The sequence below is a fragment of the Lissotriton vulgaris genome, chromosome 1_2 (genome assembly GCF_964263255.1).
Source record: "Lissotriton vulgaris chromosome 1_2, aLisVul1.2, whole genome shotgun sequence".
NCBI classification, from domain to species: domain Eukaryota; kingdom Metazoa; phylum Chordata; class Amphibia; order Caudata; family Salamandridae; genus Lissotriton; species Lissotriton vulgaris.
Window position 1 is genome coordinate 44,187,107 of NC_141686.1, and position 17,738 is coordinate 44,204,844.

General features: G+C 43.6%; 1 protein-coding gene across 3 annotated transcripts in view; it reads left to right on the forward strand.

Annotated features, from left to right (window-relative positions):
* The window catches only part of LOC147733896 (uncharacterized), a 254,485-nt gene extending 238,538 nt beyond the window's left edge, over nucleotides 1–15,947 (forward strand). The window contains exons 10-12 of one of the 3 annotated variants that reach the window (XM_086952795.1): nucleotides 11,353–11,446; nucleotides 12,938–12,963; nucleotides 15,632–15,947. In XM_086952795.1, the coding sequence (XP_086808921.1) occupies nucleotides 11,353–11,446; nucleotides 12,938–12,952 (109 nt within the window). In that variant the 3' untranslated portion in view covers nucleotides 12,953–12,963; nucleotides 15,632–15,947. Of the gene's footprint in view, nucleotides 1–11,352; nucleotides 11,489–12,937; nucleotides 12,964–15,631 lie in introns of those variants that run through there. The other 2 variants (XM_086952796.1, XM_086952794.1) reach the window with 2 other exon arrangements.
* Nucleotides 15,948–17,738: the final 1,791 nt, after the last annotated feature.

Here is a 17,738-nt window from a genome sequence, read left to right on the forward strand (position 1 = left end):
AATGAAAAGCAAATGGAGAAAACAATTCCAACAATCGACAGAACTGCCTCTGGCTACTTCATCAACTTCGATAACTTTTCTGAAGATCAAAGCGACTCTGAAGTAACTCCAGAAACAAAGACTTTTAAAGAAAAAGCAACAGAACTCTTTCATCAACTCAAGGAAACTTATCTTATTTCTCCATGGTTAGAGTTTTGGTTTGGACTAGGTGTATTTTTCCTCCTGCTTTGGCTCATCATGGTACTTTGTTTGGGAAAATTAATTGAGGGGAATACAGTTTAATGGACACAGCAAGTCAGAACATCAACTTAGTTCTGAAACCTCACAAATCATCTCACGTCAAGAAAAGAGAACTATCATCAGTGAATGTCACAGCCATTCCAATACCCGGCGGGGTAGTGTGGGACAAGACTGACTATGAAATATATGGCCCGGTCGAGATCTTGAAATATCCTCACCAGTTCAAGGTTTCATTAAGTGACTTTGTAAAACCAAGTACATTCTCTGATGATTGGGACTTTGAAAGTATAAATAATATGATGTCGGATTTAGTGTTATCAGCAAAATTTACAGAACATGATTATTTACAAGGTTCATCTAATTATGAACAGGTGTACTGTTTTTCGCATTACGCAGACCACTAGTTACATAAATCTGCACAACCTAGAAATGTTTTTAAATATAACCAATGGGAACATTGTGCTACTCCACCTAAAAGCAGTTCAAAAACATTCTATGAGAAATTCCAATACTTCTCAGGGTTTAACACGAGTAATGCAGAAACATTTTATTATAAACTGTTGGATAAAACAGGGACGAAAACCATGCTGACAAATACTAAATTGATATATTCAGAAGCATTTTATGAAAAAATTATTACATTTGGTTTTGATTTCTGGAAAAACAACATTGAAACAAAAACCATCTGGGGTACAAAAGATTGGCAGGTACAAGGCCTAGAAGCATTATTTTGAGCCTGCATGATCCCAGAACAAATAATGTTCTTAAATGACACAATTCACCAAACAACCTGTCTTGGCCTAGCTAAGATTAAGGGCCTAAACAAACCGTCTATTCCAAATCCAATACCTGATAATGCAACCACAGATATTGAAGTAGACGTAACCCAAATTTTAAATGAAAACAGAACACATCCTGATTGGAAAAAGTGGTTAATCTGGCCTATAGACACGAATAACTGTCAAGATAGATTCCTGAACAAAACACAGGGGTTAAAAATGACCACACCAGACCCTAGATACTCCCAGAGACAACATCCAGGGATAGTAACAACATACAGTGTAGGGGAAACTCTGCCTTGAATGGCTCCAAACATCCACACTGGCTCAAATTAAGCAACACTTGTCTTTACTTAAAGATGGTGCTGACTTGCGTGATTTCATTATGGGACCACGCAAACAGCGTCAAAAACATTTCATAGCGGCCAGCATATATGCTTCATACAACGAGGCTTGGAAAGAAACTCAAATTGAAACAGACGAGAAAATACGAGAAATTGATCATATTAATTTGGAAAAATCACTTTCTGTTGTGGACAATGGGTTAATGACTCTGTCCTCCAGAATATATTCACTGGATAGTATTGTATCATCTGCCATCGATATAATAGATAAAGACTTGCTAATGTTACAACATGGCCAGTCCCAATTACGTTCTATTGTACAGCTAAGCTGGACGTTGCAAAATCTTCGTTCAGGCTATGTGCCATGGCGTTTAATCAACACAACGTCATTGTTTTCCATCTTTAACCTTACTGATAAACAAATCAGTTTGGCACAGAAAGGAGCAGACTATACACTCCTGAGCATCGAAAAACTTGAGAGATTACCATTGACAATGTCAGAAAGACCTGTCATTGAATGGATAATACACGGGATTATTACAATTCCGATAACAACTTTCCGATTTAAAAATTGCCTTGAGTATATACCGACAGGCCAGTATGAAAGGTTGGGTAAAGGGTACATTAAGTCATCATGGAAATTACCATATACACACACATGCTACAGTGACAACGACAAAAATGCATTTCTTAGTGGTGAAAATTGGAAACATTCACTAAGCGGTATACTTTTGTGCCAGGGTATTAATTTACATGGGGCCTGTGAAGGGACTTCAAACAACCTTTCATGCCACCAACACGTCACACCTGCAACGCAGATAGAGCCCTTCTTTAGGCAACTTTCTAACTGGACTTACATTCTAATAACGGATCACAGCTGTTGTGGCTTGGTGCCAGGGAAAGCATATCTCGTAAGCGTGACTTCCATGGTCACTTGCTGTATGCAAGCATTGTTTCCAAATGGCCCTGAAGATTCCGAGACGCCGATTTGGCCTCCTTTGAATATCTCTTCTATACGAATTGATACTTTAAGCAGAATGAAGTCTGTGCTTTTGCAGACAACAGTGCCCATCACGTCATCAAAAGAAACGTATGATCTCCAAGTTGCAAGGACAACATCGGAGATACATGAACTTTTATCAACAAATTGCCCGTGCATTTCACAGAAATGCTCAGCCAAATCCTAAATATGTCGGATGCCATTGGTATCTCAAACGTATTTAAGACAATTCTTTCGGGACTGTTAACACCATTCAAAGCAGTTCTGGGAATTATTTCCAATTTTGTCCATTCAGTCTTTGGCTGTTCTACCACTACTTTTGGGACTCGTAGCAGGCATTTTATTTTTGACCCTCCTGCTCCGATATGGCAAGCCAAAACACAGACATGACTCCGGCAAAGATGGAAGAAACGATCCTAGCAATACGCTACCGGGACCGCATAACTAAGGTCCTTGGATTGGCCCGGCTGAGAGATCTGAATATGACCTGGTTTCTTTCATGCAGACCTATATGGCAGACCTGCATCTTACCTGTGCTTCGATGTATGCTATGCGGAGAGGAATGCGTGTTAGACACCTGTCTTGCACTACCATCAGCAGTACCAATGGATATCGATACTTTGCTAAGTCCTGTAATGGCTCACGCATCGTGTTGTCCCCAGCGGCTACCAATCCTGATGACGGCATTCGTTGAGACTTCTGCGCTACGACTAGGTGGTGGCAGTGAAGCAAAAAATGAAAGCAGCATCACCCAGGTACGACCTTCTGTGAGCATTGCTGATCCAGACAACGATGATAGCAATCATTCTCACAACTGCCAGGTTACTGCACTATTGAACCTGGTTGAACTGTCACCTGAATATGTAGACCTATTCTTTGAGAGCCTGTCTGATATGATGTTCTCCCCTGAACAGAAACAATGAATTTTAGAAAACAATCCGGCGCACAGCGTTCCCATGAACTCTGAATTCGGCCTTAAGTTTTGATCAACAAAAACTACTGAAAAACGTTTGGAACTCTATTTTTCCCGCTCCCCATGAATTTTTTTTTTTGAATCAGACATTTTTCAAAATATTTACCTTTTTTCTGGCACAAGTACTTTGCTTAAAGTAGAACTATTCATAAAGAACAGAGCTTCTATTTTTACTAAGATCTAGAGAAAAAACTTTACCTCAAGCCTCTAGCACATTTTACAGCAATTGTATTTATATGTGATGAAATAGTCTCGCCCTTCTTTTCTGTTTTAAAAGACATTTCATGTGTAATTTTCGCAAAATCATTCAAACTGATTACATATGCAATAATTTTTGAATGATTACTCTGCTTGAAAACGTACAGTACCTATATTCTCATGTATTTCATATACACCATTTCAAATGCAATATGTATTTTGGGGTGGGTAGGAATACACGCACATCCTATTTGCTTTAGTTTTAGTAATTTGCTGGACATAAATTCGTGGAGTGGGTGTTGTGTTCTATCTAGGACCCCGATCAATATTGTGACCTCATGCCCCTATACGGCTATAATCAATAGATATCCCTATAATGGCATACACGATCAGAGCCATATTTCAGTAACTCGTCTCTGCAGCTCATTACAGTACATGACACAGCAGAAGCCACTTCCTTAGATTCCTAGATAACACACTGAGTTCTTTCGACAGCTCAAAACCCCCAGCAACCTGGGAAAGCCCCGCTTGCTTTGTTTTGATTAGTAATAGAACTCTTGCAAGCACTGTAAGAACGACCAATTCTTAGTGACATCTTTATCGACGTCTTATGTCCAAAAACGTACGCCAAACTCAGCACCTTTCAGGTATAAATAATACCAACGTTGCCTTAAGCAAACACGGTGGTGGTGAATACTGGAGCAGAACAGCTGTCCCTTGCAGAGAGCCCAGCAGATGCGAGAAGCCCAAGGACGCTGCCCCTCCTCCTTGACGCGCTGAGAAAGACGCTGTCTTTTTTCCTGACGAGAAAATCCAGCTCTGGCGTTTCCAGCCTACCCTTGCGGGTAACTGGAATATCGAGTCCTGAGAGGAGATACCAGACCTCCAACATTCTATTCCAGAGGTACGGTGCTGACTAAACCCTTAGAGAGAATTCTTGAAGCAAACCCTTGGCAAAACCAACTTAACTTAAACTGCTACTTCCTTGCTCCCTCCCATGTATTAGGCTTAGGTCAGGTACACCGGGGTAGGCGTAGTTAGAAGCACCAGTTGAGGACGTTAGCCAAATGTATATATGAATGTATATATATTTTATTCATTTTAACCATCTTATGGCTAAGAAACCATATCAATGCTTTTACAGTATTATTTCGCAATACTCCTTTTACTGTACGCACTTTTTATAATAACAAGTCTTGCAATTGTGGCAATTCATTTCTCTTGCATGAGAAGGAAGACTGTTCAATAAATAATACCTTTTATTGAAAACGCCCGTCTCTCTATTCTCTGCATAACTGGTGAAAGTAATCTGCACAAAACTGACTGAGTGAAATAGCTGTCTATTGTTTCACACGACTCTAGAGATTGACTCTTATTCCGAGGAGCAAAGTTGTCATGTTAATGCGGTTGTTGGAAAACTGAATCCCTTCTTGTCTGAGCCAGGGAAGCTGATCACTTCCTATTCAGTCAAGAAAGTTTCCAGTGACCTCTGAGCTAGCTGGTACAAAACCAATTAAGTCTAACATAGTCAGTAGAGACCTAGAAGACCGCACTCCTACGTCTGCACCGCTGTTTATGTTATTCCAATGCGCAGGGCCTATAGGGAAAACAGGAACTACACTACACTGCCTGCGCAATTGGTGATCCAGGCTTTGAAGTTTTTCATTCCCTGTTCAAGGTTGGTGGTAGTAGCAGGGTTGGAGGTGTTGGGGCGTTTGCCAGTTAGTTTCTGAAGTTTTGTTCTAATTCCAGTGAGGGGTGTTGGTCATCTTGGAGGTGCCGGTTCAGGGGCTGGAGATGCGGAAGTGGACGTTAGAGTGGTCGGTCCATGTGAGTTCTGTGACATGGCTGTATTTGACGCGGTTGCTGGAGGCGACAATTGGGTCCAGCCTGTGTCCTGCTGTATGTGTAGGGTTGTGAACAATCTAGGTCAATACTAGATTGCTCATAATGTTGAGGAGTGTGCTGTATTTTTGTCATTGGGGTCGTTGATGTGGAAATTGTGTTTGCAGAGGAAGATGTAGTCCTTGGAGTCTAACACTAGGGTGCAATGAAGTCTGCAAGGATATTTCAGAAGCTGGAGTGCAGACCCGGGGGAAGTTATGCGAGGATGCCTCTGATGGTTATCTTGTTGTCCGTGTGGAGCTAGAAGTTCAGAGGTTCCATGTGCGTGGTGTTGTTGTTGGTGGTACACTGCGTGGTCTCTTTGTGGATGATGGCTGTTTCTCCTCCCAGCTTGTTAGTGTGGCCCTGGTGAGTGATTTTATATCCATTGGAAATTGCTGTGGCAATGTCTGGGGCAGATTTGAAAACTTAATGAGCATGGTAGACAATAGTGATAGTGTTTTGGATGAGCCCCTAAAGCGAGAAATGGTTGCCAGTTGGACTTCAATGGAGGCGGGAGTCAGACCCGATTGAGCATGGTGTAGAAGTTAAGGTGAGGAGGAGATGGGATGTAAATCAGCTTTCTGGCACCATATTATTATTATTATTATTATTAAATTTTATAAAGCGCGTAGTCACCCGTGAGTATCCCAGCGCTAAGATCCATACAACTGCGGGTCAGTGGGGGTAAGGGGGAGAGGTCAGAAATTAAGGAAAGAGATGAGTTTTCAGCCGCTTCCTGAATCGCAGATAGTCTGGTTCTGTTCTCAAGTCGCGGGGTAACGCGTTCCAAAGGCGTGCAGTGTGGACCGAGAAGCGCCTTCCACCCGTGTGTGCCTTCTTGACTCTAGGGATGATGATGAGATATTCCTGATTGGATCGGAGGGACCTTGGGGCTTTGTATGGTCTGATAAATTTTCTTAAAATAGGGGGGCCTTTGTTTTGTAGCAGTCTGTGAGCCAGACATAGGGCCTTGAACTTCACTCGCTCTCTCACTGGGAGTCAGTGGAGAAGCTTCAAGGCTGGTTTGGCCGAGGCTCTGGCAGGGGTATTGGTGAGGATCCGGGCAGCGGAATTCTGGATCCTTTGTAGCTTGTTCAAGGTTGCCTCAGGGGCGCCTAAGTAGATGGTGTTACTGTAATCCAGCCTTGATAGTATAAGGCCTTGGATTAACAGTTTTTGGGAGGTGGGAGGAAGTAGAGGCAGGATCTTCCTGATCGACTTGAGGAGCCCAAAGCATGTGCCGGCTACTTTTTTGGCTTGTGTCGTGAACGACAGATCTTTTTCGAGCCAAATACCCAGGCTTTTAATCTCGGGTTTCGGGTCTGGAGGCGCACCCAGACAGGGGGGCCAGATGTTCTGTGAGAGGGACAGCCCCTTCTGACCAAGGAGGAGAATGTCAGTCTTTGAACCATTAAGCTTCAAAGATGAGCTGTTCATCCATCCTTGTATCTGCGTCAGACAGTTGTATTAGTCCGCTGGTTCTTGACTTGGGTGAGATAGGGACACCACTAATTGTGTGTCATCAGCATAGCTGACGATACTCACTCCAAACGGGTTGACAACCTCCTCCAATGGGGACATGTAGATATTGAATAATGTCGGCCTCAGGGAAGAACCCTGAGGCACGCCGCATTGGAGGGGTGTTTCGGAGGAACGGGTGTCATTCTCCCAGATCTGAAAAGAGCGTTGGCCCAGAAAAGACGTGAGCCAGGTCAGTGCGGTTCCTTCCACACCGACATTCCTGAGTCGGTGAATAAGGAGCTGGTGATTAACGGTGTCGAAGGCCGCACTGAGGTCCAGGAGGATCACTGCCACTGATCCTCCCGCGTCCAAAAGTGCTCTGGCCTCCTCCACCGCTGCGAGAAGGGCGATGTCGGTACCCTGCCCTGGGCGGAATCCAGTCTGCGAGCTTTTAAGCCGATTATTGATTTCCAAAAATTGTGAGAGTTTTTTATTCACAAGCTTTTCGGCAATCTTACTGGTTCCAGGAAGAAGGGAGATTGGCCTGTAGTTGGCCAGGTCCGAAGGGTCCAGGGAGGGTTTTTTCAATAGAGCCTTGACGACTGCAGCCTTCCAGCTAGAGGGGACGACTCCCTGTTGCAATGAGGCGTTAATAAGGTGGGTAAGGGGGGGAACGATGATAGGTGCAACATTCTTAAGGATACGTAGCGGAGCGGGGTCCCTGGGAGATCCGCTTTTGATGGTATTTAGCATGCTTTCGACCTCTTCGACAGTCACTGGTCCCCAAGAGGTTAGACGGGGAGAAGTGGGAGTAGTATTGGTCTCTTTTTCCTCGCTCAAGTTGGAGGATGGAATAGAGTCAAGGATTTTCTGGATCTTCTCCTTGAAGAAGTTAGCTAGTTTATGGCATTTTTCCTCATCTGCCTTGGGGTCTGGTGGGGTTCTAGGTCCGGGGTCTGGGACCTTAAGGAGTTCTTTTAAAATAATAAAAGATTCCTTGCTGGAGCAGGAGGAGTTTTCTATTCTTTCTTGAAAGAATATACTTTTTGTCTTGCGAAGAGCGGTCTTGTAAATTTGTAATGAGGTGTGGTAGGCGTCCTTCTTTACAGTAGACTTATCCTTCCTCCAGGAGCGTTCCGTTCTTTTACATTCCTTTCGTAAAAGATTGAGCTCCGGAGTGTATCAAGGGGCAGGGCTCACTCTTTTGGTATGTTTGAGGGTGGTAGTTTGGGGGAGGAGTTTGTCCAATGAGGATGTGACCCAAGAATTGAACTGTTCATCGGCGTTGACTGGATCGGTGGAGAAGGCAGGGATAGAATCCATGAAAATGGTGGTCCATTCGTCTGGTACAAGTTTGTGCCAGCGTCGGTCAGTAACCCGGGTTTTGGGGGGTTGGGAGGGTGATACAAAGAAATGCCAGGAGATGGGGATTAAGAAGTGATCTGTCCAGGGGAGAGGAAGGGGGGGGCCAGTGGTGATGTCCGTGATGTTAGTAAGGACAGGATCCAAAAGGTGTCCCTTGTCGTGGGTCGGTCCGTTATTGACTAGCCGAATGTTAAATGACATAAGGTCCAGAAGGAGATCAGACGCTGTTAGATCTGTGGGGTCTGTTAGGTGGAGATTGAGGTCGCCCACGAGGAGGAAGTTAGGGGAGGAGGTAGCTAACTGTGACACCGTGTCATTGAGAGCATTAAGGAATTTCCCTGGTGTTCCCGGAGGACGGTAAATCAACAGTCCTGAGAGGGAGTGTGCCGGGGAGGTTTGAAGAGCGAAGTAGCAGCTTTTGCAGTCTTCAATGTTGGCATTGCTGGTTCTACAGACAAGGTGTTCTCTGTGGATTATTGCAAGTCCCCCTCCTCTACCTCGAGTTCTATGAAGAGTTTGAATAAGGTAGCCTGGGGGTAGGGCGTTGACAATATCAGAATCTGAGCAGACAGAGAGCCAGGTTTCTGTGAGAAACAGTACGTCCAAACCTTGGTCCTGTATCAGCAAGTTGGTTTAATGGCCATGCTTAGGGAGGGACCGGCAGTTAAGAAGGCCCATCTGTAGTCCAGGGTTGCCCGAGATCTGAGCGACTGGGTTACAGCGTTCACAGTTGATATAGGGTTTACCTTCTAATTGGATGTAGCGACACTCCTGATTTTTTTCCGGGTGGAGAGCCCGGAGCATGTCACTTATGTATACCAAACGGTCGTGAGGTGAAACGGGCAGAGTCCCTGGGCCTGGGTCCGGCTGGGCCCGGACGGGCCCAGACGGGCCCAGACGGGCCCAGACGGGCTTGCCTTAGGCGCCGCGCCCGCTGCGCCCGTCCGCTGCGCGTACGTGGCGTTCACATGTTTTTGTAGGCGGAGGGGGCGTGGCCTCGAGCGAGTGGGCGTGGCCACAGGACCGGCTCACTCGCTGATGGCGGCGAAGAACTGGGCGATCCCGCTGCAGCGTTTAGCTCTGCTGCGTGGCGGTGAAAAGGTAGGAGTTAAGCCCCAGTTGTGGTGCAGTCGAGGGAGGAAGGTGGAATTTTAAGTAACAATTCAAAAACACACAAATTGTAAAATCAAGTGCAACTTTTTGTTAAAATGCTCCCGGCTGTGCCTCAGGAGTAGAATCTGACCAGAGCTCGCAATCAGCTCGGTTTTTGTAGGCGGAGGGGGCGTGGCCTCGAGCGAGTGGGCGTGGCCACAGGACCGGCTCACTCGCTGATGGCGGCGAAGAACTGGGCGATCCCGCTGCAGCGTTTAGCTCTGCTGCGTGGCGGTGAAAAGGTAGGAGTTAAGCCCCAGTTGTGGTGCAGTCGAGGGAGGAAGGTGGAATTTTAAGTAACAATTCAAAAACACACAAATTGTAAAATCAAGCGCAACTTTTTGTTAAAATGCTCCCGGCTGTGCCTCAGGAGTAGAATCTGACCAGAGCTCGCAATCAGCTCGGTTTTTGTAGGCGGAGGGGGCGTGGCCTCGAGCGAGTGGGCGTGGCCACAGGACCGGCTCACTCGCTGATGGCAGCAAAGAACTGGGCGATCCCGCTGCAGCGTTTAGCTCTGCTGCATAGCGGTGAAAAGGTAGGAGTTAAGCCCCAGTTGTGGTGCAGTCGAGGGAGGAAGGTGGAATTTTAAGTAACAATTCAAAAACACACAAATTGTAAAATCAAGCGCAACTTTTTGTTAAAATGCTCCCGGCTGTGCCTCAGGAGTAGAATCTGACCAGAGCTCTCAATAAGCTCGGTTTTTGTAGGCGGAGGGGGCGTGCAAAACCTTCTCCACTTTAGGCAATATGTTTTGTTAGTACTGTCTGCCCCTGATCTGGCTAATGTACGCCTGCAATTTGATGGAATGTTCAATCAATCAATCAATCAATCAGGGTTTTTAAAGCGAGGCTAATCGACTGATAAGATATCCAGGCACTTGCAAGCTCTGGAGGCTTATGTGAACAGCCAGGTCTTGAGGGCCATTCAGAATTGCAGAAGTGAGGTGATGATCCGGAGGTGCATGAGGGGGCTGTTCCAGGTCATTGCTGTGATGTAGAAGAAGAAGCGTCCCCCCTTCTGCTTCAGTATAGTGAAAAGGGAGCCGGAGCATAGTCTTCTCAATTGTTGGTGAAAGATCATTCATTCGTTAATGTGAGCAGGAGCCTTAAGTGCATCGGTCATCAGCTTGAATTGGCATCTCTTCTGTACAGATGCCAGTGGAGTTTTAGGAGGACATCAGTCCTTCAGGGACTTTAGGGACATCGGCATTTTGCTACAAATGTGAAACCTATGAATGTGCGTGAAGTTGTATTATTGTTAAGAGATCTAATTACAAAAACAATTTTGATTTTACTGAACTGGTTCATAATTTCCCACTTCATTATTCACTGCTCTACACTTGTTTCAACCGTAAAACGTAGCCATCTTTTTATATTGTCTGAATTCTCTATAGCTGTAGCTACAGATTACTGGTAAATTTGACAACCATAGATGAAGAAGAGTGTGCTGTAAGCAATGCAGGCTACAAACAGGATACAATCCGTCAAACATTTGAACATATTCAGACTTGCACTGCTGAGAGAGAGGGCTTGTCCATGTGGGGATGGCTGATTCCATGCCCTAGGGTTGCAGAGCTAGTCCTCCACTGAAAAAACAAGTGCAGGGTGTGGGCTCAGACTGTTTATAGTCATTTTTCCTTCAGAACAAGCCTCTCTTTTGTCCTTCATGGTGCTCAAAATTCACAGGTTTACAAGTAAATTTAATGATGCTGTGCTTATGCTGGACAATTACAGCTTCCTATTGGTGTTTAATAATATGTGGATGGGTCCTTATCCAATATTGTGAATGAAGAAAGTCTCTTCCACCTTAATGTCTATCATGACTACACTGATTAACTTATTGTTTTTGGTAGGCACTGTCCCAAACATTTTAAACATGAGATTATCTCCCTACTAATACAGATTCACACATGTAGCCCACCTTTCTCCCTATTTCCAACTTACTATTCCTTAGCAAACCTCTGGAAAGAATAGAAACAAACCAAATGCAAGATTGCATTAAACAAACCAGTTGGTGCAAGAGCTCCAGTCTGGATTCTGACCTGCAGGCGAGAGAAGATCCTCATCACTCTTAATGAAGGCCACCATGTAGCCTTGATTCTCCTTGTTTTTCCAGCATCTTATGATGCAGTTTATTTCAATAATTGCAGTCAAGCTTGAGAGACTGGTTTGGTTTTATTAGTACTTCCTGTAAATTGACCCAATCATTCCATTGTGATCTCACTTAATATGTATGTCTAAGTTAATCAGAATCCTTCATAGAGGGATAACTATTTGGTTTCCCTGCCTCACTCTCCTGAAAGCTCCTATCAAAGTGGACTCAGAAGATGTCTCATCTTCAGAAAGATAGACCTTTGCAAATGTGAATTACACAGACCAGACAAGGAACCTGATTAGCAGACTTAAAACTCTAGAATCAAGCAACTAAGATGTGCTTCACTTTAGTGAGTCTTAACCATTCTAAAATGATCTCGAAAGAGCTACACTGACTTCCAGTGGATGCTGCAATAATTTCTATGCACTATTCAAAGATCTACTAGAACAAAGTAACAGCTAACTTGCAAAAATTGGGCCAACATTATATCCTCTCTAGAAAACCTTAGGTTCAACATCCTCAATTCTAATTGCTATTGGGTGTAATGGCTCCAAATTCAGAGCTACACCTAACTACCTAAAATGTGGAAACCCTCTGATAACTGAACTTTTCAAGATAGCAGTGACAAAAATCTTCCCTGAGCCGCTACCACAAGCATGTGAGCCATATTATCATCATACCTTGCTGGACTTCAGCAGCCTACCTATACCATCCAGACTGTGTTATTGTTATTTGTCCTACAGTGCTTCATAGGTATTGTTTGATGACAAACAGAACCATAAACACCTCAAAAAGAAATAAATAAACACAAGGTCCAGGTTTAATGCTGCATGTGTACACACACGTTGAAGGCACTGAGTAACCTTCAATGCATTTGATCTGTGGGAGTGAAGACAAACTATATCCCTTCACTGAATCAGACCCCTTACAACAACAATTTGCTGATGTTATGGAAAGTGCATCTGTAAAGACTGTTATCGAGTGCCAGTCTAAGGAGTTTGTTGATTTGATGTAGCAGTGTATGCACTCAAAATTAGTTAGAGGCTAGACTGCACCTAAGGCAAACATGAAACTGAAGGCCTATTTGAAGAGTCTTATGTCCAGGTCTCTGATCTATGCACACCGTGCGTAGTACAGAGAATTGTTCACACTTACATTGCCTAATATATCATTAGGTATAAATGTACAGATTATTGTAAGGCTAGAAACCCACCATTGTAGGTGCGAAAGCTGAAAATGTCCCCCTGTGATTTAATTTTCAGAAGGCTCAGATGGTTCCACCTGCTCTTCTTTCTTCTCATTCTAATACTTTGATTATGCATCTTAATCTCAGACTCCATACTCTGTGACATGGTATTTCTTCATATTCGTTCGGTGATTTTATCCTATACAGGTACCATCTATTGTTCATATTTCATGTTGTTTCCTTTTTCTCTTCTCTTAGGTGGGGATACTCTAGCTATGCATATGGTAAGATCACTCAATTATAATAATATTTTAAATAATAGCTCCCAAGGCACTAACAATATTTGTTTCTTAAGGTACATTGGCTATCTTCCTGTGACTTGTTCCATACTCAAGGCAGTTGCAAGCCAACTTGAGTGTAACAACTCCCAAAGCCTCACAATCTGTGTTGAAGCTGCAAGGTGGGCTTGACAGGGAAATTAATGGTCAGTAACTATATCAGATCTAGCAAGAAATATGAAGCCATCATGGGACATTTCACTAATTCTGTAGCCATTTTCAATATCCCTCCCCTTCTGTCTGGACATGTTTTTCATAGGCTTTAGAGTGGGAATGAGTGTGAGTGAGTAAATGTAAGCATGCATTAGTAAATGATGATGTGTGTGTATGGGTGAGTGTGTTAAGCTTATGAGTCCAGTGTACTGAAGAACATTCTTGGTTTATAGCAGCACCCATGGCAAAAAGCTTGTGCTAGCATACTGGAGTTTCTAGGAATATGGGTACCCATGGCAAAATGCTCTTACATCATGCTTTAGGGATTCGTTGGCATAGGAGGCACCCATGGCACAATCCTGCCCCTAGCACAATGGAGGTGACTATGGATATATGGGGGCACACGTTTCACATTTTGAGAAAAATGTGGGTCGACTCTTAAGGGATGTCAGAGTTCATTGACCTAGCACACTATAAAAGTACTTAAATATTTAATGTGTGCATTTATAGATTCTATTACTTTTGAGTGAATTTATATGAAAACGGTGCTTTAAAATGCACTATTGGCCCTTTCCTCAAAACATTCTCAGGAGGATAATACCCCTGTCGCCTGAACCCACCTACAAGAATAAATAATACATGACAAGGCAACACATAAATCCAAACAGTGGCAATGCAAGCTAATTACTTCTTGTGATTTCAATACTGGGCAAGGCATTTCTAATTTGTATATATTGTCTTTCATCACTCTTTGCTGCTCTTGTTCCATTTGTATACTTCAGCTTGACATAAGGTGGATGTAAATAGAGCTTACTGCATTTAGAAGAATGGTAAGCACCAATCAGCAGTGGGTAGGAACTTTGTGACTATAAACAGTGCTAGAATATCCTGGCAAGGACATGCACTGTATTGATAAAACTATGGAACGTTGATGATGTTCCATTGAAGTGACAGATGATATTTACCTAGAAAGCTATTGAGGATTTTATCACTAAGGTTATGAAGTTCAATATTCTTCTTGGCAATTGTTATCCAATATCCTGGGCATAGAAATTATTGTTACTAACTGTTCCCTACATGTATACGAGGCAATTAGCAATAGATAACCGAATTGTAACTGCGTACTACATAAATGGTTGCAGGTCCCTGTTTTATTCTTCTTTCCATCTGTGCTGCAGAATGCAGCACATCTGGAAAGAGGAAGTAACGAGAAGAAATAAAGATATTTCCTCATTATACCTCTGTCGGTTAGACACCCCATTTTGGTGCAAATCCAGGTTTACATATCTTAGAAAATGTGAGTGTGCGTCAAAATACAATGGTGGATGTATGGGAACACTCATACTTCACCCATGTAACTCAAACTCAACGTAAAGTAATGCCACGCAGCGCTATGCACTTTCTACTAAACCATGGACAGCCATGCAAAGTGGCAAAAATTATTTTGCATTGGGGCTGCGCCAGAATAGTCACACAACCCTGATGCAAAATCATAGTAAATCTAGGCCCTGGTATCTGGACACCCATGGGCAATTAGTCCCTTGAGCTGCATCATTGCAGTCATGTGAAATTAAATAGTTGAATGTTGAAATTTTTGTCAGAAGAGAACAGTTTATGGGGCAAATTTACGAGGGAGTGGCGGAGCGCAGCGTTAACCACCTTTGCTTAACGCTGCACTCCGCCACTTCCAAAATGCAGGGCTGCACAGTATTTACAAGGATATGGTGCAGCCCTGTGTTTCTCCCTGCGCTGGTGCTAATTTTAGCTGCCTAGTGCCAACGCAAACACCCTTTCACCATGAATCTTCTATGTGTGCTGCTTCATGTGGCGCACATAGAAGTTGCAGAACAATCAGTCAATGGTGTTTTGTTGTTTCTATGTGTACTGCACAACCCAGCACACACAAAAATAGCAAAAATGAGGAGAAATGACACATTTCTCCTCGTTGCGCCAGGGTAAGACCAGATTTTCCCTGGTTTTAATTTTGGCACTGCACCATATTTACGCCACCCTTGTAAATATGGGGCAGCATCAAAATCAATGGGTGCACACCCATTGTCCTCCCATTTCAAGCTAAGTATAGCGTGACAGGGGGCCTTATTGACAAGCAGTGTTAAGCCACGTTAAGTGGCTTAACGCTGCCTTATAAATAGGGATAAACCCCTATTGCTACCACAACGTCCTGAAAGGTGACGTTGTGGTGGCGATAGGGGCTTGTAAATATGCCCCTACGTTTTTTAAAATAAGGATCTAATGCGCCTGAAGTATTTTGGAGCAGCTTGTGCTGTGAAGAGCTGACTCTATGATTGTTTTGTGTTTACAGTATTTAAGAACCTTGACATTAGAAGATGCTTCCTCACTCCCAGGAATGCTCTCTTAAATGTTTATTTTTAAATGTAGCTGCTGAGTTGGGATCAAACTTTTGATGCCACATTTAACTATAAAATGTGTTTTTTTATAGCTAATAGGAATGGTTTCCAGATGACCGGAGTCCATAGGATGATGAGCCGCGTGTTGGGCACCTTTTGATTGCACCCGGTGCAGCTCTTCCGTGAAGGATACCACCAGTGCAGGCTTCAAAAGCAGTCCATTAAGTGTTGGAAAGGAGTATCTCCCCAGAAAAACAACTCAAAAGTAATTTCAGTTCAGATTTAAATGTTCACCAATCTGCTGTTTTCTACCACATTAACTAAACCTCTGCAATTATTTCGTTGGCAATGTTTCATGGCTATTATTTCAAAGATTTGTCCTCCTAAATAAAATTTCAGAGCATCAAAGAACATTTCCTCTCTTCCCAAGTTGCCTGAGTTTTTCAATGAGGGATTGTTCACCAGGGATGTGTGGTATTGCCCATATGGAATGCATTACTTAAGAAGACGACTTCTCTCTTCCTTTTACAAAATATGTAACCGCAATTTATAGCTGTTGTTTTGGCTCATGCAGCCCCAAGAGTCTGCCAATAATGTGTGTCTGTGTGGGTGGTTGTTCTGTGCCGCCCTGCAGGATCCTGGCTTCCCCAGCCAATGCAGTTGAACAAATAGCATTGAGACCGATATTATCCATTTCTGGGAAGAAATAGTAAGGCTAGAGTTAGCAAAACTAACAATGGATAATTTACTAAGACCAGAAACAAATAACTCTACCTTTGGATGTTACGAGCAGCAAGCACCGTGAATAACCTGATCTGAGGGCCTGGGGAAGAGCAGAATTCCACTAAGAAATCATCTTTTGACTTTCCTAAGGAAACCTATTTTAAATCAGGTGCATCCAACGAAGGCACCATCAAAGGACGATTTATAATTCTGTACACACCTTCCTTTTTAATACACATATGTCACTCCTAGGGTAGACCCGAAACAGCCCTGACGGCAGGGTGCAGTGTATTTAAATAATTTAAATACTCAGACATGTATCTTTAAGGTCTACATGTCCTGGCAGTGAAACTCTTAAGTTTGTTCATCGCTACTGCAGGACATCGCCTCGATGGCTCTGCAAACCTAGTCCAGCACAACACACTGTTGCTGGAATTTACTTTGAAAAAACAAAAGACACGAGGTATTTGGCAAAACAGGAACAGTTGGTTAAATTAAGCGTTCGGCCTGGAAACATCCACAGTAACCGGTCTGAGGACTGTCTGAACATTGTTCTGAATGCCATTTAGTCTTTGGAGCATCATAAAACAATTAGGGGCATATTTGCAAGGAGCTAGTGCCACTGCAGCATCATTTATTTAGACACAGTGGCAGAGCAACCAGTAGGCCACACTGCTCCATATTTACAAACTCATGCATTGGGCCAAATGCTTCAGTTTGTAGAGGCCTGTGTCACATTATACCTGCACCAAGTATTATGCATGCAGGGTAGGCATTCCCCAGTTAAAAGCCACGTACAACTGATGCAGTGAAATTTACAACTTTTCACTGCATCACTTTACAACTTAACTGCGTCAAAATCCCTACGCCTTCTTCAACTAGGCGTAAAGATTGACACAGGGCTTTTAACATGGGACTTGCCTCTGTGTTCTGACGCATTGCTGGAGCAATGCATCACTTTAGAGCCAAACGATGCGTCAGAATTTCTCCCGCTCCTGTGAATCCTTGACCCATGGAGCACTGCATTGTAAATACAGTGCATCTATGGCATCATTACCGCATTCGCTTCAGTTGCAAGAAATCTTATGCATCAATTCTGATGCTCCAGTTTTTGTAAATATGCCCCTTAAGATCTCATTTTAGAGAAAGGAATGTAGGCTAGTCATGGGGTGTAAATCAGGCCACCTGATAGTGAATGGAGGTGGGTCTCAACCTTGCGTGAACACAATGAGGACCACTGAGTAATGTGTCCAGATGTCCGGTATGAGGGGCGCGTGATGCTACCTGTACTGTGTGTGCTGTGCCCTGATTGACTATGTGTTCCTAACTTTATGTGGCATCTAACTTAATGGTGTTTTGTGAATGTGCACCCCCTGGCCAAATGTGCTTTTTTGGGGCCATCTCCTGGGACCATTGTGGTGTTGATGCCTATCTGTGGGACTCATTTGGGTTTTACCTGTTTTGTGTGCTTGTCCG